The sequence below is a fragment of the Planococcus citri genome, chromosome 4, assembly GCF_950023065.1.
Source record: "Planococcus citri chromosome 4, ihPlaCitr1.1, whole genome shotgun sequence".
Classification (NCBI taxonomy): domain Eukaryota; kingdom Metazoa; phylum Arthropoda; class Insecta; order Hemiptera; family Pseudococcidae; genus Planococcus; species Planococcus citri.
This window is the reverse complement of record NC_088680.1, coordinates 36,510,850-36,533,296: the sequence shown is the minus strand read 5'-3', so window position 1 is coordinate 36,533,296 and position 22,447 is coordinate 36,510,850. Positions and strand designations below refer to the sequence as shown.

At 33.7% G+C, this 22,447-nt stretch overlaps 1 protein-coding gene across 3 annotated transcripts in view; it reads right to left on the bottom strand.

Moving 5' to 3' along the window:
* The window catches only part of alpha-Man-IIb (alpha-Mannosidase class II b), a 208,225-nt gene that overhangs the window by 163,032 nt on the left and 22,746 nt on the right, over nt 1–22,447 (bottom strand). For all 3 annotated transcript variants that reach the window (XM_065363262.1, XM_065363263.1, XM_065363264.1), the window contains exon 3: nt 13,834–13,926. In XM_065363262.1, coding sequence (XP_065219334.1) covers nt 13,834–13,926 — 93 coding nt within the window. The remainder of the gene's footprint in view (nt 1–13,833; nt 13,927–22,447) is intronic.

The following is a 22,447-nucleotide window of genomic DNA, read 5'->3' as shown; positions in this document are numbered from 1 at the left end:
AGTTAAGCTACCAGAGAGAGAATATAGGCAAAGGCGAAACGACTTTGCGAAGAAAGTTGTTAAAAAACTTTGTATCATTAGTTTTACTCTTACGCACGCTGAAGCAATGAAATGACTTTTAATAGGTTCATCGTGTATACGATGTGCTTTTCGTCGTCGTCTTCTTCTTCTTCCTCGTTCGCTGGCTTTTTCCTATTATGGTTGTTTTGCTTTCAATTTCGCTCTAACGGTGATCACGCGGTGCTTTTTAGCTGTTAATATTTTTTAATTATCTGCGAATAAGAGTGGGAGGTTTAGTTGCGATATTAAAAACGTGGCTGGGTGAAATGTTTAAAGGCTTACCTACGTAGATTGCAAAGGTTGCTAGTTTTGGGGAAACAGATTTCATACAGCAGTTTTGAGATTTCATCTACCATCAAAACAATATTAAGACCCCCTTTTTACCCTTTTTTCAATAATACCTATAGGTAATTTTCAACATAGGATTTCAGCTTCCCTGGAAACATCTGCCCCTTTTCACCAATTTTGATGAAATCCAAAAAATTAATACTTATGGTCGTTTAAATATTGGCTCATTTGTTCGTGATATTCCCCCCCCCACCTTAACAATATCTCTTAATAATGAGCTGGAATTTATTTTTCAATTTTCAGAGAATTTTTTAAAAAAAATTAATATCTAATCAAACTGAGGTGGAAATCTGAAATTTGGCTAGAACCTCATTATCAACCACCTGGATGATTTTGCGGTAGATTTTGAGACATATTACACCTTTCAGTGGTAATTCCGATTTTCCATTTTTTAACAACTTGCCACAAAAAGCTGACTAAAATGAAATGCAGCCTCGGATACACTGTTTTGTGACATTTCTGACCAATTCAGGACCAAAGTTTCAAAGTCTCTCCGGGTTTGTTCATTTAACATTCAATTTGAAAAATATGTCAAATCGATTTGTGGTCTTTTTGAGATATTCTTGATCCCCCAATGGATTTTAAATTATGGACTTGAACAGGCAGAAACAATTTTTGAAAATTTGTGCTCAATTTGGTCTAAAAGGGACACAAAGATGGTAAATTCCAGTTCAGAGAGGCTAAAAGTATAATTTTATCTACTTATTTCTATGGCAATTTTTTCATCATCATCATCATCATCATCATCATCATTGAACTTTGACCCAGTGAGCTGTTCAGCCTGTCAGGGAAACTGTCAAAGAGTTGTTCCTCTGCTCCTCTTGCCAGTTGGAGTGTATTCTTTGACTTTTTTAGGGGACCGTTTATCAGGCATTCTATCAACATGTCTTCACCATTTCTTTCTGTAATCTTTCACCCATCCAATGACTGGCCCTGCTCCTAGCTCCTTCAGGATGTCTTCATTCCTTTTCCTATCATGTCTTGTATATATTCTGCCATGGCTCGCATGAATCTCATTTCTACTGTGGTTACTCTGCTTTTTATATCCTTTCTCATCATCCATGTTTTGCTTCCATACAGCAGCATTGGTCTCGCCAGTATATTGTAGATTCTTATTCGAGTTTTGGCTCTGACTTTTCTTGGAGGGATGGCTCAGTTTATAGCTACGCTTACTCTCCAGAATTTGTTGATCTTAAGTTGTGTGTCGACCTCTCTTTCATAAGATAGCGCACACCATATTTAAAGCTTCTGACTAGTTCCACTGGCAGCCCATTTACAACAATTTTACTGCTTATTGGCTCTTTCCCCTCAAAGGCCATGCCTTTGTTTTTGACAACGAGATTCTCATTCTGTATTTATCTGCTACTTTCTGAAGGTTGTACATCACTCTCTGCAAGTCATCTTCGTTGTCAGCAGCAGCAGGCCCAGACCCACCCACCGAGTTACCAAGAAAATCTCAGTGGACTGTGACGTATTTGGGCCGATGAGGTAAAAACTGGACCGCTTAAAAAATTTCTGAATGAATTTTTATGCTCAGTGTCCCGCACTTTAAAAAATGGGAGAAAAAAATTTGGTCAATTAATTGAGAAGCCCAAAATCAGGGGTGCTATGGGCCATTCTTTAATCGTGTCGTGAAAGTAGATGTTGAATAGGCTACATGACATTGGGCATTCATGTCTTACTACTCTTCCAATTTTCCTTGCTTCTAACATGTTTCTAGATCTTACTCTTATTTTACATTATCCATGTACATTTCTTCAATTAAGTATACTCTTTGTTCGTTCACTTCAGTTTTCCTCAGGATTTCGACCAACAACTTCTTCCTTTGTACTCAATCATACGTCTTTTCCAGATCAACGAAGCACATGCAATTTTTTCAAAATTGAAAAATATAGAAAATGTCGGAAGCTCTAAAATGACTTGAAAATGCTTCCAATTGATTTTTGAAAGTAAAAAATGGGCATTTATTAAATTCCAGATGTTGATAGATTAACGCATTTGTGAAGGAGGATTTTTTTTTGAGTTCCTCCAGAAGAAAATTTTGGATTTGAACTCCAAGAAAACAATTTTGAAAATTCTTGCCTGAAGAGCTGAATAAGTTCTGATGATCATCTTTATGGAGATTTTCAAAAAACTAAAAAATTTAAAAATCTGCCATCTGCCTGAGACTTTAGAATAGAATGAAACTACCACCAATCTATTTTTGGTGTCAGAAATAGGTTCCTAGAGGCATAAATTTAAGCTTTCTTCTCATGGTTGATCAAACATTGATTTTTTTCAAGCAACAATGCTCAAATTTGAATATTTTAAAATTCACTGAAAAATAAAAAATACAAATAAGTATACATACAATCTTTTTGAGTTTTTTTTTTATTTTGAATTTTTTTCGTCTGGTTTATATACCTTCATTTTTAGGTTCTTACTTGACAACAAGTAGGGTAACCCAAACATCCCAAAATTTTTTGAATCAGACAAATTCAGAAAAGCACTTGAAAATGCAACCCCGTCAACATTTCAAGTTCTAAAGTAGGTACATTTTTTGATTTTTATTAGAGGCCCTTCTCCAGCCATTTCTCTTTTCCAAATTGTAAAAATTCAAGCAAATGGTCCCAATAATATATCACCGGCAAATCATAGCTACCTAAGTAAAGTAATATATTTTCCAAAACATTCACCACAAAAATGTGACTCTTGGACTTCACTTTCATTTCCAAAGCCTCCCAAAAATGTCTAAATGTGTAAATAAATTGCCCAATCGAGACTAATGTATGTACTTGTCACAAATGTAAAATGAGCCGAATTCAAATTTTTAAAATAAAAATTTACCAAACTTGACAAATGAACTTCACTTTCCAAAATTTTACCTTTGTACCTACCTAAGTATATATTTTTGAATGTTGTTTCGGTCATTTCTTATACCATCCAGAAAAAAACATTTTGATACCGTTGAAGGTACAAATTAACCCAGTAGGTAAACTTTGTATTCAAAATCATACGTTGCTTATTTTTTCCAAACTTGGAAGATTAAAAAAATTAATTACTTATTTTATTTTTTAAAGTTAATCTATTCGAGCCGGTGGCTGAATTAAGAAAAACACGTAGAAGAAAAAAGCCAAAAAAAAAAAAGTTTCTAAGCTAGGTAATTTAGGTATATAGTAATTCCGTTTAATATAGTTTTACATTAACAATTAATTTAAAGCAACCTGTATACATTGAAAAGTAGCAGTAATTTAATAAATAACTTTCTTTTCAGATAGTTTTCTTTTTTTAAGCTCTTTCTTTTTTTTTTTTTAATTCAAGTGCTTTTCCTTATATACTTTAATTTACTGGCGCGCGTATCCTCTTCCTTCGGCCTTTTTTTTCTGCCCTCTTCCCCAAAACACAACAAACACCCTTCATCATTAATTACTCGGAGCTCTGAAAGGAGGAGGGTATACCGCGGGGTAGGATTTAATTATCCTCGAACCGGGTGTATTTTTTTCCCTCTCACCTCGAAGGTAAATCGTCGTCGTCGTTGTCGACTTTTCGGTTATATTCTTAATTCGCTTTCATCTTTCGACCGTTTGTGGCGCGAGAGAAGAAAGATAGAATAGGGGAAAGGGGTACCGCTAGCCAATATTTGAGGGTAGCGGACCCGGTAAAACTTTATCATAAATAAACTCCGGCCGACGACGACGAGTCGAGCTTTTAATCACGACAAACCGAGAAAATTATATTTTTCGCGCTTAATTAATAACGCGGAAAGAGACGCGATCCAGGGTACCAGGAGGGGGGCACATTGGGAAGTTTTTCGTATTTTAGAACGTAGGTAAGTATAAGACTGTGCGAAAAAGGCTGCCAGGTTATACGATGACTGGCGAAAAATTCTCTACCAAGAACGTGTCCTCGCACAAAGGTATACGATACACGAGGCTTGTACCCCTTTCCTCTGTCCCCTTTGATGGTAACTTCGACTAATTTAATAAAATGAAGCGTGTTTCTAATTTACGATGTTTACATTGCTCGGCAACGCGGGCCACGGTAGAGGTCTTATCTACCTATCTTGACTCAGAGTCAGACTAAAAATATGGCGCGTGCTTTTTTCCCACGTTGAGTCGCGATGTTGGTTGTATTGTTTAAATTACACATCGAAAGGTGATTACGTCCGGTGTAAATCATCCCGAGTACGGAGGTTTAGTCTACGTAAGTCGAGAAGCTGCTTTGGTTTGGCCGAATTTCCTACCAGAAAATGTTGCTAGTGCGAGGCAATCAGACGTTTTTGATTTAAAGAGGAAAGGGATGAATGGGTTGGGGGTAAAAACCTTCATTTTGAGTTGGAAGCTGCTTAGAATGTTTTTTTAGCTCCAGAGGAGTCCCTGTAAGGGAAATATGGGTCCTAAAAGAGGTAGCATTTTTGAAAAAATGGTGTTTTTTTTCCTCAACCTGTTTTGGGAAAAATGGCTCAGTTTCAAACGATGATATTTGAGATTCTACGTCAACCAAGGCCATTTCTATCAAAATTTGAAACCATCTTCAAAGGGTTCTACTGAGTGGTAGAAAATTTTCAAATTACTCGATACACTTTTTAGGGTGAAGTGTTTTGAAATTTTTCATTCTCAATTGGAAAAAAATTTTCATTGTCGTCTCAAAAAATTACCTGTTCCAGCAATCTTTCTTGAAAAGCTACCAATTTTTGTAATTTTAATCTTTCGCTCCTTCAATTTCCAAATGAGAAAAATTCAGTAGCTCGAAAAAAATTGTAATTTGGGGAAATTCGCCCAAAAAAAAAAACAAAATAACCCACAACACCGTTTCTTTCTCATTTTAAACGTCGACTTGAGAGAAATTTCGCCTTCGCGATGATTTTTGCTCAGCACGCGTGTTTTTTCCATCAGTTTAATCCTCGAGGCGGGCTTTTGAATATTTACGCATGCCGAGTATACATTTTAACGATAAAATAGTGTTTTTAATTTAACGTCGCGCGTCGCGTGGCGCCGCGTTCAAGGTTCAAATGAAAATCAAATATACGACCGAAAACAGCTAGGTATATTGTATTCGTATTCCGTATGTACCTACCATGTCTACCTATCCACAACCAACCTACCGACAATTCAGATGGTAGCAGGGTAGAGTACACATGTATACACAAGTCACCTGCGAAAATGAGAAAAAAAATGCACCAAAGGCACTGCCGCGTTCGTAGAAAATTTTAAAAGCTGAGTGAAAAATGTTCGCTCAAATTTACGCGTTATTACCTTGACGCACGTACGTTTACCAGGCTAACTAAATATTTATGTTGTAGCGAGAACACATACCCATATAGAACGTTCTACTACTAACGGTAAGGGTACAATGTACGCCACGAATAGGCAAAATGGGTAAAAGAACAGAGTGAAGGGGAACTGGAGAGGAAAAAAAGCTAAAATACTAGCGTTTGAGCGACATCACAACTGCTGTGCGTATGAATGTTGTTAACATTATATATAACAACGTGGCAACACCCTAATAAAACTGTTACGAAGGGCTAGAAAAATTTGAATTTTTTTCTCGCGTGTTGGTGTTGTATTTTCATACGATTTTACTTATTTATTGTGTAAAATGAGATTTGTGGAGGGTTGATTTTGTCACAGGTTGCGGAAATTAAATTTTATTTTTGAGCAGGCCGCCTAAATCATTTCTGCTGTTCTACTCGCTCCAAAATCTGACAGAAATTTTTTTTTGATGGAATTTTCAAAATTCCAAGATTTACTTTTGAAGATTGTTTTTGATTTTTCAAGCATCGAAAGAAACTCCAGAATTTCAAGTGAAAGTTTGATTTGATTTTAATTCACTCCAATCATCAAAGTTATTTTAAATAGGTAAGTACCTATTCAACAAGAAAAATGAACCCCAAAAATTGTTTCTGCCAAGTGCAAAAGGAGCCCGCAGTGTTTTTCAGAAATTAAAAAGTTTAAAATCAAAAACAATAATTGAAGAGCTCTATTCCAAAGTGGGTTAAGTCATTTTTAAAAAAACACGTTTTATGGAGATTTGTACTTCAAAAGTGAGTAAAGTCATCGATTTTTCAAAGTGTTCTATGTCTAAAGAAAGGAAAGGTGCACCGACCTTTCGAAACTGAACAAATTTTAGCAACAAAAATTTTAAACGCATTTTTTGGTGAAAAAAATGACTTAACCCACTTTGGAATAGAGCTCTTCAATTTTATTTTAGTCTTTTATACGATTTCAAAAATTGTAGTCCCCCTCCTTCATTATGAGAAAGCTGGAAAGTAAAGACGGTGGTGAATTTTCAAAAAATAAACAGATTTAGTAAAAGTTTCCAATTTTTTTTCACAAAAGATGCAGGAAAGGTTGACGTAAAAAAAAATTAAAAAGGACAAAAAAAATGGTCCAGCTATTACTTTGAATAAGTATTGCAAAATTTTCATTTTTTTTCAAATCATTTGAAAAGCCGAAAGGTGGAGCACATAGAACTGAGCTTTTAGCTTTTAGCTTTCGATAAAATACATGTGTGAAGCTTTAGCTTTGACTTTCAAAATTGATATGACTAATATAAAAGTAGCTGCACGTTTTATTTAGTACTTTGGTTGATTAAAAATTATAAAATCATGCATGGTAATTGGTAAATTATGGAACTTCAATATTTGTTCAAAATTTCAAGTCACACAATTTTCCAACTTCAACTTAGGTATAACAAAGAACAAAATTTATCAAGACGTAGAAGAACGCCTTTTATTAGGTACGTCTTGATGTTGATTGTAGCGCATACTTTTTGTGATATTTTAGTTGAATAAAAAAAACTCAAGAGGAGAATTCTTTTAAAAATGTATTTTATAACATATCAGTTTAATTATTTGTAAAAACTGTAAAAATTTCCAAAAAGACATGTTTGTTCAATAAAAGTTTTCAAAAAGTCTTGTTTTTTGTTAAGATTGCAGAAAAACATTTTTTTTGCTTAAAATTTATAGTAAAACTTGCTTTTTTATTTCTAAACAATCTGCTTTTTATCTCAAAATTGCAGGAAAAAATCAGGGCTTTATTCCTATCAAAACTACCAAAAAATCCCACTTTTTTTGACAATTGAAAAAAAAACTACCTTCCTACTTTTCCATAAAAATTGTAATTTTTAACTTTCGATCATTTTTTGTCACAGTTGAGAGTAATATTATTTATTTAAAAAAAAAACTAAAGAAAAAAATAACAAAATTTTTTCGTTATTCGTTTCATTATAGCGTGAAGATTTTTTCATAACGTTACTATTTTGTTATCATTTGTTTTGTAGAAATTTCGTTTTCGTTACTGTTTCATTATTACCTATGTATTTGTAACGGAAAAAATTCCGTTTTTTTTTTTAATTTTTTGTTTTATTATGATCATAACGTTATGAAATCACTGTAGAGCTCGCTTTTGGATAGCTTTTAGCTGAGATAAAATATGGCCTTCGAAAGAAAAGTTGTAGTTTGATATTTTCAATAAAAAAAATTTTAATTTGAAATTCTACTTTACAAGACGTACTTGCAGTTATCGTAATAAAATCACATTCAAATGAACTTCTATTTTCCAAGGAATGAAATTCTTTTCCATATCAATTCCAAAACTTACAAAAAAAAGTACCTAAATACAAAAGCCAATAGAAAAACCGAAAAATAATGAAGCGTTTAGCTGGCAAATATTTCTTTTAGCTGAGCTGGATTTCAGCTTTCAAAATGCATCGGCTTCAGCTTTTGGCTTTTAGCTTACCGCTGGATTTCAAGTCTGGGAAAATGCAAAAACTACCTCAATTGCCAAAATGTGAACAAAATTGTTTAAAACTGCCAAAAGACTGTAAAATTGTCTTGAAAAAAAAAAAAAAACTAATCAAAATCGCAAGTGAAGTCCATTAAAATTGTGTAAAATGGCACAGAAATCGTCGAAATTTGTAAGAAAAATCAACAATAATTTAGGAAAAATTGTTTGAAAACATTAAAAAATTCATAAATTCAACATGAAGAAAAATTTGAAAAGTGAATGAAAGAACATGAAAAATCAACAGAAATATGAACATTACTTCTTAAAGTTACCAAAAAATCTGAAAAATTATTATTAAAATTTGTTGACGTAACGTCGATAAAACTGGAAAAAGCTTTTCCAAAAAATTCACAAAAAACAACCACTTACTTACTTATCTAATAAGTAATAATTAGCAAAAATATACAAACAATTGTATTTAAAAAAAAAAAACAAAAACAAAAACAAACTGATCCGAGCTTATAAAAAAGGTCTCTAACAACCTAATTTCATTTTTTTTTTTTTGCTAAATTTTGATTCGAACATATTTGCAAGTAAATGAAATCATCAAATTACATCTGTCAAACCAATACAAAGAACTTCAATTTTCAATAGTTTTGATGATTAGTTTCCGATTTATAAGTTGGTGCTTTCCTCTCCTTATTCGGAGGGAGCGGGAAAAGCTACGTTATTTTTCTCATAAAGTACAAAAAAAAAACAAAAAATTGTACACAGGAATTCCGAATTAATTTTTCTCATCAAAGGTAAGAATCTTCGGGAAGGGAAAATATCTGACATTTGTATACGTAATAATTTTACTGCAGTGTTGATGAGATACGAGACGACCAAATGATGACGGTGATAGTATTTTGACTATGTCAACAAGAGAACATAATCTGTTGAATTTTCATCCAATTAGCAAACGTTTACTATACGAGTATTAATCAGTAAAAGTAAATATCGTTCGACGAATGCGAAATAAATCTGCAGCTTCGTCCTCGGATACCTACGTAAGTATAGGTATAGGAAAACACACAGATAAATTGGAGGGATAGTAAAATGCTCGCTATTTTCTACGGTACCTACCTAATTATTTACTTAATAAATAAAGAGCATCTCTCCGGTTATAGATGCAGGGATATCTTCCCAAGGTATACATTGGAGTAGATGATATCTAATTAGACTGAGAGAATTTGTGTACATAAAGATGTTCAGTTTACGTCGATGAAATCATCTCGATTTAATTTTCAAACGAAAAATTTTCAACGATAGATATTTTTAGTAAATTTATTTATACCCTTCTGATGAAATGGCAGATTAAAGGGCAGCAGAGGGATTCGTTCGTATTCGTAATCATATTTTTCGATACGATGGTGGTTTTCGTGATTTCGGTTCCCAGATGAAGACTAGAGAAAACGTTATGAAATTTTTACTTCGTTAATGTAGGTAGGTATTCTATACGATGAAGAAGGAGTAGAGTAAGTATTCGTATTCGATCAACGCGGGAATTGAATTTTGACGTGTAAAAGAGCAAGTAGATAAGTAAGCAAACTGCGCAAACTAAACGAACGTTTAATTAACGAGCAAATAAGTTCATTTAGGTACGTAGGTTTGTTTATCATTAAAAGCTTTTTCTTTTAATTAATTACGTATTCGAAGAGATTGCCTTCCCTTTGCACGTCATCTCATCTCACAGGCAAAAAACAAGGGGACGAGACGAATCGTCACAGAAATGTGAAAACTTCGCGACACAGACGGAATTGCAAAATACTACAAACTTTAATCATCTTTCTTCTCCTCTTTTTTTTTCTTACAAAAGGCTTTCATTTTTAGAGATGGAAAGATTTTAATTTCAGTACGGTATACTATATGGAGACCTGCAAGCTCTTTGCCTTCTTAGCACCGAGTACCGAAAAATATTAATAATTTTAAGAGAGAACACGTGCACCAGAGTCTAGGCGCCTCCGGTATATACGAGTGATAATACTAAAAGCAGAAAGCAGTCCTTTGATTTTTGATGCGACAAAAAGAGAGCAACATAGCGCGAAAAACTTGTTAAATTTTTATTAGTACGCGACCGAGATAAAAATTAAAAGCTCTCTAAAGATGTCATATTTCACGACGATGTTGCGAGCAGCGCACAAAATTCCACGCAAAGTTTTGCTTTTTTTCTCATACGCTCGTAATGGGTTTAAAAGGGTGCTTCTTTGTGGACTGTTGAACGGTTATTGTTGTAGAAACGCTTACACACACAAGTGCTATACTATTCTGTGCTATGTAGGGATGGAGAAAGGTAAATGAAAACTGCGCTATAAGTAATAGATTGTGAAATATAGCGTTGCTTTATTAGGAAAAGGTCGTAACTACAATTTTTATAAAAAATGAGATAGTGGTATCATTGGAAAGAGAATTTTGTCCTCTACATGATGCAACACTTGAAATTGAATTTCGATGTTTTTTGTTCTCGTAATAGCCGAAAACAAATGGTTTTAAATACACGTTTTCAAAACCGTTACAATGAAAAGGTTCTAAATGATATTTTTTCTCAGATTGAACATATTTCTTTTGATTTTTGTAATTTGTTGGTAAGAAAAGTCATTATAAACAAATAATTTCACGTCATTTCACTGACAAATTGCAGAAAATCAACCTCATCACCTTAAGGATATTGTTCCTGTGTATTTCTTATGGGCTTTTGATGAAAAAAGCTTGACTTAAGGTGAAAGTTCCTTTGTTGAATTTTACTTTTTTCAGTTCAGAGTTCCTCAAATAAAAAAATGAAAAATCAGTGCTACCAGGATGTTTATTTTGAAAATTAGCAGGAAAATTATTGCAATAACCAAATGTTCTCTTACCTCATCTAAAACTATCAAGTGTACTTGATAGAATGCTCTTAAAAATTAAAATGCGTTTTCTGAGAAATCAACTTTCATGTAGTTACGACCTTTTCCTAATAGAGCAACGATAGGTAGGTACACCATACACCTATTCGACCGACGACGATGACGACGTGCTTTAAAAATGGTTAAATTTCACTTTATCATCGAATGTATCCGAGTCTTTTGTTGAAATTAAATACGTAGCTATCTATGAATATGCTGACCATCGTCGTCTGAGATCATTTTTTATTACACTTACGTCATCTGAATATTGGTCGATGAGGCAAGTTTGTAAAAAGAATAACATTCGAACCAGAATTTTATGAATATATGGGGTGTCCTAATTTAGACAAGCAAAACTGAAGACTAGATCCTCCAGTAGATTTTTGAAAGTTTAAATTTCTATCAGACTGATTTTGTGTCATTAAAAAAAAAAAAAAAAGTCACCAAAGGCTTTAAAATGGATTGAAGGAAAAAGCACTTATCAATTAACAAGAATAAGTAAAATGATACGAGTAGGTACATCACAATTTATCAATAGGTATTATAAGTAATAACGAAGTGTTGAATTGAAGTGTTCGGCGATTTACAATCAATTTGGTTAAAACAATCGAAAAAAAAAGTCGATTATTTTAAGTCAGTCAAATAATCAATTATTTTATTAAAAAAATCGGTTTTTTTATTTTTTCAAAAATAGGTAGAAACCTTGAAATGGATGGAAAATAGTGAAAATTGGTATTAAAAAGATTGAAATTTTTTGAGTTTAACTAACTTGCAAGGAAATGTTTTTGAATTTAGATTTTACGCGTTTTTCACTATTTATTTAACCTGAAAAAAAAGAAAAAAAGTTATTTTTGCTAATTGCAAAAAATCGTTGGTCAACGTCGAATATTTATCTTCATTTTTTTCATTTTTTTTTCAAGTAATATAATTTTAAAATTTTTTCCCAATTTTTTCAAATAATTTAATTTTTTCCGACTGAAATAAGTACACCAATTTAAAAAAAAATAACGGGTACTATATCGATCATGAAGGTCCAAAAAGTCGCTGGAGGCTCCAAAACGACTTAGAATATACCAGCAGTCGACTTCAAAGCGTATTCATAATGAGTTTCCAAGTCCATTTGATGAAACTTTGTGGAAATTTCAAGTTTCGAAAATCTGGTGGAGACTCTAGAACTGCTCAGAACGTTTTAAAACCGTTTCCAATTGATTTGACAGGTCGAAAATAGGATACGTTCCAAATTTCAGCTTTGTAGGTTGATTTGGTAAAATTTTGTTTTTTTCTCATTTTTGGCTTACCTAAATTTGATTTTAAAAAATTAGGGGTTAGAGCCCAGATGTGATACATGGGTTTTGGAACATAAATGAACAATTTCGGCTGGTTAGTTTTAAAATCGGAAGACAATGCCAAATCACCTCTTGTATCAGTTTTCCCTGTGGTCGAAAAGACTTTTTTTTTTTTTTAATACCAACAGTTTGGTTGTTTATGTTTCTAGTCAAGACGATAAAGGAAGCCAGGCACTAGGACACCCGGTATAATACATTGGATTGTGTCTGTTTATTGTTGAACTCGGTTCTGCTTGACTCGAATTAATTATCAAGTTTTAATGAAGCAGATTTTTCGTATACGCGGTTGCGCAAGTTGGAAAATGAAATATGCGGTGTAATTGCAAAGGGAACGGTTCGTATGTGGTCGGGTGTTGGTGTTTTTTTTTTCAAATATGATGTCTTTCTTTCTGAAGCGAGCCTGAGCCCAGTTAATAGTATATTTGGAGTCATTATATGAGAGGAATAATTAGCCTTAAAATGAATAAATAATTACCATCGTTTTAGCCGGTAGAAAATACAGAATTATAATACGACGAGAATGGTTTTGTATTATTTTCACCACTACCTCCACCAGCTATATGTCGGACTGGCGCCTGGGATACGTAATGTATACGACATATACCATATTATGCACAATGTGAGGGGATGTGGAAAAGAGGAGAGAAAGTGAAAGCATTGTACGCGTACCCGTACATGTACAAGGGTGCGAGCGAGAGGACCTCGAACGGTTATTAAAATCATAAATTACAGTATCAAGTTACTTGTAAATTACAGCTTTGTCGTCGTCGTCGGTGGCAAAGTAAGAGAGCAGTGTGCCTTTTGAATGCCTAATTTCAAATGATTTATAGTCATCTTAATAGTTAAAATTTGGCAACTACGATTACGCGCGTAAACGAGCTTTAAAAGCTCGTGTATACGCAGTTTTTTACGCCCGCGTAATTACCCAGCTATATGTACCTATAGTACCTACTCTCCATGTGCGGGCAACAAAAAAAACACCACCGAAGTGTGGCACGTAAGTATAAAGAGTTCACGACTTGTGACATTGACGCCGACGACGACGACGTTAAAATGCCGGAGACATCAGGCTCAGCTCAGGGTATATAAAGATGGAGCAGCGGTATCGAAAAAAAAAACACAAAATGCTTTTTAAAAGTACTGTTACACGATAAACACGATAATATGCAGTGTGTGTACGATATTTGTAGTATATAAGGGTAATAAAATTTATTGTTGGTTCGATTATACGCGCGATACGAGCGCCTTTTGCTTTTTTAAATGGTGGTATTGGCGGCTGCGGCTTTACCATCGATCACGAAGTATGCCACGAGGTGTTTATGAGACTTGAAGAGATCTAATTACCTATCGGATCAATTAACGCGATTCAGACTATTATCAGGTTATAAGAAGGAGGAGGTGTGGAATTTAAGGTTAGTTATGTGATAATAATATTATCTGGCTCATTCTTACCTTTAAAGGTGGCCTGGGCCATTGCTGTTTTCGTTGCTTGTAACGTTCTTCGAAACTTTCGTCCCAGTATTCTCGGTTCTTCAACCAGAATGGCTGTAACAGAAGAGAAAAAGTTCTATTAGGAAATGATTTAGTCGTTGAATTTGAAGAAATAAAGTATCATGTAAGAAATATATGCATGGTTATTTTATTCTTTTAGTTTTATGACTCCGCATGTGGCTTGAGAAGCTTCGGGGAATGGATTTACATACCTAGCCGTAAATAATTTTTTGAAACCAGATATTTAAAATGAAGATATTTAATCTTTCTATCTTCAAATGGTGCTGTACATTTTTTTTTCAGTCCAAACTCAAAAAGCTTCAAATTTTAGTACCTAATTTTCATGATGTAGGTATTTTATCATTTTGAAGTTAGAAATTTGAAAAACATTTTGAAAAGGGAAGCATCAGAGTGGTTTTTATTCATACGCACTTGCATGTGATGCTTTTTGTTTAAAATTTTGTTTACTTATATATCTACCCCTAAAGTTCTCGTTTTTCATGAAAAAAAAAAAAAAAAAAAAAAACGTTGAAAATTGCAGCTCTCTCTTTCCGGAAGTGAAAAAAAAATAGAAATGTTATTAAAAATCTATCTTAATTCAAATTATTAATTCTTTCAAATGAAACCCCTTCCAAGAAAAAACCACTCTTTTTCAATTTTTTCCCATTTTTTCAAATTATTGAAGGATTTGAAGAGTGGTATTCCAAAACTCGCTTTGTCCATTTTCACAACTTTTCAGGAGAGAGGAAAAACAGTTTCCTTTTAAACGGGTAAATTGGCTTTTTAGGCGATTTTAGCACTTTATTTGAGTGGATTTATGATGTAGGAGTGTAGGTATACATTTCATCCACTAAATACTGCTGAAAAAAATTTCAATAAAAATGGACAAAGCGCGTTTTGGAACATTATTTTTTTTTTAATTTTTAGTGAATTGGCTATTTAGGTGAGTTTAACACCTCATTTTGGTGAGTTGATGATGTAGGAATGTGTGTTAATACTTCATCTACCAGGTACTGCTGAAAACCCAACTTTGATAAAAATGGACAAAGCGAGTTTTGGAATATCACTCTTCATTTATTTTTTTTTTTTTAAAACAATAATGTTTGAATTGCCAGGAGAGGATTTTTCTTGAAATTTTGATTACTTAGAGTAATTTTGATGCAGGAATAGAAAAATTTAAAAACATTACTTCAATTAATTTTTTAAATGTTTTTTCCAGTACAAATGGGGGCCTGGGGGACAGAAGGTAACTACATATAAGTAACTATTTAAAAATTTAAAATGTTAAAAAAATTCCCGACTTTATATTTTAATTCTTGAATTCTACCCGAGGGGAGGGGGTTCAATAAAAATTGGAAAAATTAGAAATACAGAATTTTTTCCTCATACATAAAATCAAAACTTCAAAGTAAAGATCAACTAATATTCCAGGTAAACATAAACGATTTCAAGAAGGTCCATTTTTCAAACCAAAAACGCTAGAAGAGTTTGCATGAGCTTGCTGCTCATTTTATTGCGAATAAATTGGTATTGTATCTGTGTAGAATATTATTGAATGAGGGAATCACAGAAGAAGTACCTAACCAATAAATAACCAATAAATTCATTAAAATTTCTCGGAAATCGTCGTGTGGTCAGATTCGTATTGCTGAATCGGTAATTTTAAATGTGAAAATTACATACGTTATACTTATAAGTAGTGTAAATGTGGGTTTGTGGCTGAATGACGAAGCACATATCCGTTAATCCGCAAATTAGATCATGCGTTTTTTTTTACCATGATTACTACTTCAAGTTATTTATGCCTAACAAAACCACATTAACGGTTTGGGTAAGTATTATAGAATGAAACAAATTCCTCAAAAGGAAAATTTCGTCAAATTTTTCATCGAGATATTGATAATATTACAAAGAAATATAGATTAGAACATTTTTTTAAAAGTACATAAAATATATCCAATTTAGTGTTTTCCTTTTTTTTTTTTTTTTTTTTTTTTTTTTTAATGGATGATAAGTTAGGAAAATCTCAAAATCTTTCAAAAATTTGATTGAGCATAAAAATGATACCTAGACATTTGATTTAAATCATGTTTCTTTGATTTTTAAATAATGATGTTTTGTTAATTTTTTCAAATGCTTAGTAGGTAAAAGCGATTTTGAGCCATTGTAGAACCTTGAAATTGTGAATTTTCTATTTATTATGCAGAAAAATTCTACGCAAAAATGGATTTAAACTGCTGAAAAAAATTAAATTGTAGAGCATGCAGAGGGCTCCAAAACGGCTTGAAACCATCACAAATTGATTCGGGCTATAAAAAATGAGATGCTTATAAACAAATTTTTGGCTTTCTTCCTCAATCAATCAAATAAAAATGAAAAAAATATTTTAAAAAATATTTAAAAATGGGATAGCTCTTTGAATTTCAACACGATGGTATGTTTTTGATTGAGTAAGGATTCATTCAATTTTCTTCGACCTGATACCGAATTTTTCTGCCAATTAGGAACCTCTCATGTCAAATACTTTGGAAAAATCTTTGCTCCACTGCCACTCTATCGCGAGCATTACATTGTTGGAACAATAAATATGAATCTAGACCTAGGTACGTAATTTCCTCACGAACACCTATGCAATTTGAAATGGCCAATAAATAAATACACAGTGCATATAAAGAGAAAGAAGTTTAAGTAGTTTGACCATTTTCAAGCGAGTGACAAGACAACCACTGACAAGTTATTTCTTTCATATATCATCGACCCAGAATGTAGAAAAAATATCTTGGGTGACCATTCTGGATTCTTTGATAATACTTTGGCACCGAAGAAAAGAAAAATACTGCGAGTGTGAAGAACCAGGTGTGGGTAGGGTAGTATGAGTAATAGGTCTGGGTATACCTAACCACAATTAACAGAGAATTCGAAAGTGTGTATTGAGAAGGAGATATGCTAATATAATACGCACTTTCTTCCAGATAACGTATCTTTCCTTTCTTCACGACGATGTGAATAATTGATTAAGTGACACGAGATGAGGTATCGCATTCTGCAAAAATGTTTAAAATGTGTGATGTCTTATACCATACCTAGACTTACCAACTCTTTCATAATGTGTCGTTTTCGTACATTGTGCAGATGTAGAATTGGTATTGCAAGGCTAAAGGTTACCTACGTACGTGATTTTGACGGAAAATTTGTCAATTGTGGCGTGAAAGACAAGCGTTACGTGTAATTAGATGATAATGGTGGCCTCCGGTTCGTTTATTTCCATTCGAAAATGCGTATTTCCTGCCAAATATGATCGAATAGATGGTATCCGATTGTAACGGAGACGTACTCGTACCTCGTCCTACCTCAGTAAACGAACGTAATTATTTTGACGATATTGTATGTAGGTAATCGATGAGAAGGCGACAACGACAGGTGGTTTTTGAGATGCCACGATACCCGATCGAGTCTCGATAAACAGAAGCTGAAGTTGAATCAAAGGAATTAATGATGAATACCTATTCTGAAATATGTAGGTACCTGAAAGTAATCGTTATGAAAATTTGAAAAGGGTATTGGGGATCCAAGGAATTGATTTTTATTTATTTTTTCTTAATGTACGTGTTATTTTTTTCCTTCTACTATTATTTTTAAAAATCATTTGTTATTCAAATGAAAGATTAAAAATAATAATTATTATTTTATAACTAGCAAGACATTCAACTTGGAGAACACAGCATTGGTTTAAAAGTTGATAAGTAACTAAAATAAAATGAAAATTGCAAAAAAATAAACATAACAAAATAGTTTAAGAAATTGGATTTGAATAAGCGATTAATGTTACAATTTTGCATTAATAAAATAGGATAATTTCACTGAACAGTCTGCCTATTGCTCTAATTACTGTTCTTCGTATAGTTTTTCAAATGAATCGTTGAAATGTAGCATACACAATGAGATGAATGCAGATAAGTAAGTCACGTGTATACATTTCTATACTTTACATAGGTACACCTAATAAGCTCATCTAAGATTTATAGGTAAGATTTAGCCTCGAAAAGCAAATTACCGGGTCACCGCGTCGTCTTCGTAGAACGTAATAATAAATAAACCGTGACTGGGTTCTCGAGACATGTTTAGTCGCATCTCTTCACCGAAACCAAGATACGAATTACTGACAAATGAAAAAAAAATTCGTACCTATATATACAAAATACCTACAAAACCCAAAATCTCACCGAACAGACTATAGCAGACAACGACCCGACCTATAATTACAATTACACGACGACGACGTACCTACATTGCTGCTCCACCGTGTCGCACATGGGTGAAAATTGTGTTACTTCGAGAGAGCATCCTTTGCCAAAAAAAAAAAAATCAAAGGAAGATACAGCGTGGTAAACTCTGCTATGGAATTTTACATCGCTACGTAAATTATCATCGATGTTGGAGAACAAAATCTCGGTCGTCGTAATGTGATTTACATTCAAATTGTGGCAAGAAAATAATTGGCCAATGGGACAGATTGATGAAGTCGCGTCGAGTTGTATAAATCAATCGCGGCTCGTTGACCAAAGACTACAGAATGGCCCAGACACCGATGCCAAATGGCAAATAGTCGACGTGCAGACTACAAGTTGAAAATTAATTCGGCGGTTGTTGACGAGTTGGCGTGCGCGGTGAGTGAGAAAGTACTCGGATATAAGTACGTATAGTAAACATTGAACAGAAATAATCCCACGCTTCTGGCTTGTGAAATATTTTTCCAGAACGGAAGCTCGAAATAGAAGCAAGGACCCCCTGTCGGGTCTATTTTCGCTTTGGCTACGTTTACGCGAGCCCATTACGACATAAATACTACGACGGTGTGTCTATCTCTCTATAGTTCCTACGTGGACGAGCGTAAGAAGGCATCATGTAGGTAGGTACATCAAAACTACTCAATGATACTGGCAAAAGACTAATGCAATATGTACTGATAAGCTAAGCATGATGCCCGATTGCGCACTGGATAATATTTTGCTTGTTAAGGCGAGTGCTTTTAGACCTAGCGAGCTTTTATATACTTATTCGTATAGGTAATTTCAAATGACCCCAAAGGTGATCCTTGATTAACCTCGCAAAGTCGCAAAGTACATGTAACGTGAGTAGTTGAGTAATAGTTTGAAAAAAAAAGCTCGCGTAGGTACAGTGAAAAATGTACCACGACGACCGTATTATTATCTTTTTACACGATAACCTATCATAAACGTGAGCTTTCAACGAGGGGAGTTCCACTTTGAAAATATTGTTCTAGGTAATCTTCATTAAAGCCGATTAAATAATTAACTTCCGCCCTATACTACGAACAGAAAGTTTCATACGATTAATTTTGGGTAGGTCTAGGAGGACTAAGTTGGTATGTTGAATACACGAATGATTAAGTTGTTGAAGGAAATTAGGTACACGAATTTCACGTGATGTTTAATCAAATGCTTAGTGTTTAAGCAAGTGATTGAAAATTAACCTAAAATGTGTTAGCAGTTACCACATTATTTCCCAATTGAGCAGACAACTCGAGTCGAAGCTCGTTCTAATTTACAACTCTGTTAGCATTTTCGCACAATCTATGATGATTTAGAATCGTATGATTGTATTTGTTGTAGGTACTGAAGCAAATTTGATCAGATCAGATCAGAATTTCTAAACCTACCATACCTAGGCGCTTAAAAACCCTAATTTTTTACGTTTTCTGTAAATTTCTAGTTCTATAACTTTCTGTAGCTGTAGAGCGATTGAACACGGAACAGGGAAGGGAACACCTCTAGGCCCTCACCCTAATGTTGAAGATGTGAATGTTGAATTCCTAAATGCTCCCTGGCTCTTGCTCTAATTTAAAAAAAAAAATTAAATAAAAAAATTACATTAGATAGTATAGGTATTAGGTACCTATGCATTACAATAAATAATTTACAAATTAATAATGTTGAAAAAAGAAGTTTTCTGTCTAAATGTCTAGTTTAGTTTCATGTTGCGCTACTAGCGCGCTAGTTGATGTTGAACCAGTTCCTTATCTTATTCTAATCCTTATCCTAATTCACTTGGCCAAGATAAGAAGACTTCGTTGTAACTTGTAGGCGTTTTATTGCATCAGATTTTTACTTTTTCCGCGTCTGTAGTGTAGATTTTGTATCTAAAGGTTGAGTGTCTTTTACAAAATTTCATGTTGGACATGAAATAATAACGTACGTTTCTTTAATGAATTATTCGCAAGTGTTTGAGTCGTTTGAGATATTCCTCACACGTTAATTTCGCTTCGATGTGTTCGTACTTTTATCGTTTTTGTGATGAAAAATCGCGGTAAAAATCGTGAATCGTGAGGAACCATGTTCATGTTGCTCTCTTTTCGTATATTTTAGATTCGCCAGCACTTTTTTTTCTATCCACGATTAAATTTGGACTTGTCAAATCGTTTTCTTTGAATTTGATTTCGTTTTTGTTTCCTCGCCGGTGTTTCCATTAAAATCGTGTACAAGCTGCTATCGGTCGGGTTTTGGAGCACCGGAATCGCGCCGGAGCGTCTATCGACCAAACCGTGAGGACCGTGATCCGTGAATCCTAAATCGTATGGTCTCCCTCCGGTGTCTCCGGTCCACCGGAAATTTGTATTGAAATCTAAGATCTTCTGTGTATCCGAGATTTTGCCCTGGTGAGTAATTATTACTACTAATTTGCTAACGTATGTACTTGATTGATGATAGGATAGTGATCATCTAGTACAATTAGTGTACGGACAGTTCACTGTATCGTTTTGTTTTTTTGTTTCAGTTTTGTGTAATTGATCTTTCGAGTTCTCATTAAGGTAAGACTAATTTTGAAATACCAATAATTGATAATATTATGGTTAATCTTTGTCATGTTACAATTACCGTAGCGTAGTTGCAGTACATCGTCCACAATCTTCATTCGTAAAGGAGGGGCTATACTGAATTTAACCGTAAACTTATTCCCTTAACTTAAGAATAAGACTGGTTTATACTGAACTTAATGTACGTTAACATAAAAGTTGCCTTTGTTTAACTTCTAGGGTTAAGTTTAAGGTTACGGTTAAATTCAGTATAGCCCCTCCTTTAGATTCATTATCCATCATCGTCACTTTATTCATTCTTAGGTGCTTTGTCAGCCCCAAGAATTCGCAGATCTGATGCAACGTATCATTCTAGAAGTTAATGTAGCTCTCGACAAGGGATAAATTTTCTTCTAAGGAATATGTTTCAATTTGTACATTGATCCCCTAGGAAAAACGATCGATTTACGTAGGTATAGCTGTCAGACTTCCGTTTGGTAATTTTGATGAAAAAGTGAGATTTCCTGCAAAAGACTTCCTTGAAAAGTTGTGGCTATTTTAGTAGAAAAAATTTTTGTTGGTTTCAAAAATTCTTTGATGTTTTCTATTCATACTTAATTTGCGTTTTTTTATAATCGAGCAGTAATGCACTTTCCTCAATTTTCGATCTGGCAGTTTCAGTAGGGTCATTCCACGTCAATTAGACCATGAAGTGGTAGGGGGTTCGGCGATTTTTTTTAAATTTTTCCTATGGAAAGACCTACCGAAGGGATGATCAATGGCGCAAATCGCAGCCCTCTAGCCCATTTTTAAAGGCAGCCAGGGGGTGTCAAAGTTTTCAGTGAACCAAAAATATCATCCATTTCAGCAGTGGATTACTCGATAACCGCGATACCTACCAAAATGGAACATTTTCCCATAGTTAGAGGTTTTGAAAGGCTTTTTGGTGATATCATAAAAATCAGTGTTGCCACTTTTTTTCGTACAAAAAATTAGCCCAAAAAGTTTCAAAATGTAGTTTTCACATCGTTCCGACCCTCAAAAATTCTGAAAAAAATATATTATGAACAACTTTTCATGCTGAACAACATACTAAAAAATTGGGATGGTAACATGTTGCAAAGTTGAGTTAAGAAAATTTGAAGTTTGCAAAAAATCGCGATTTTTTGATTTAAAACATGACAAAAAGTTTTGATAGGTGAAGTTGACCCATTTGACTCCTATTTTTACGTATCTGTTGAAAAAGTTGAAAAAACCCTTTCGCTCAGTGAAATGAACTCCTCACCAAAAAAATCCAAATTCGAAAAAATTCAATTTTCAATTTCAAACATCAAAAAAAGTTTAAATTTGTTCAATTGTCTTATTTTGACCTCTTTCTGACGTATTTCATGAAAAAGTTGATAAAAATTACACTCACTACAAAAAAATAAAAATTCGTTCATTTTTTGAATTTTTTCGAATTTTGATTTTTTGGTGTGGAGTTCATTTCCTAATTTTTTGTACGAAAAAAAGTGGCAACACTGATTTTTATGATATCACCAAAAAGCCTTTCAAAACCTCTAACTATGGGAAAATGTTCCATTTTGGTAGGTATCGCGGTTATCGAGTAATCCACTGCTGAAATGGATGATATTTTTGGTTCACTGAAAACTTTGACACCCCCTGGCTGCCTTTAAAAATGGGCTAGAGGGCTGCGATTTGAGCCATTGATCATCCCTTCGGTAGGTCTTTCCACAGGAAAAATTTCAAAAAAATCGCCGA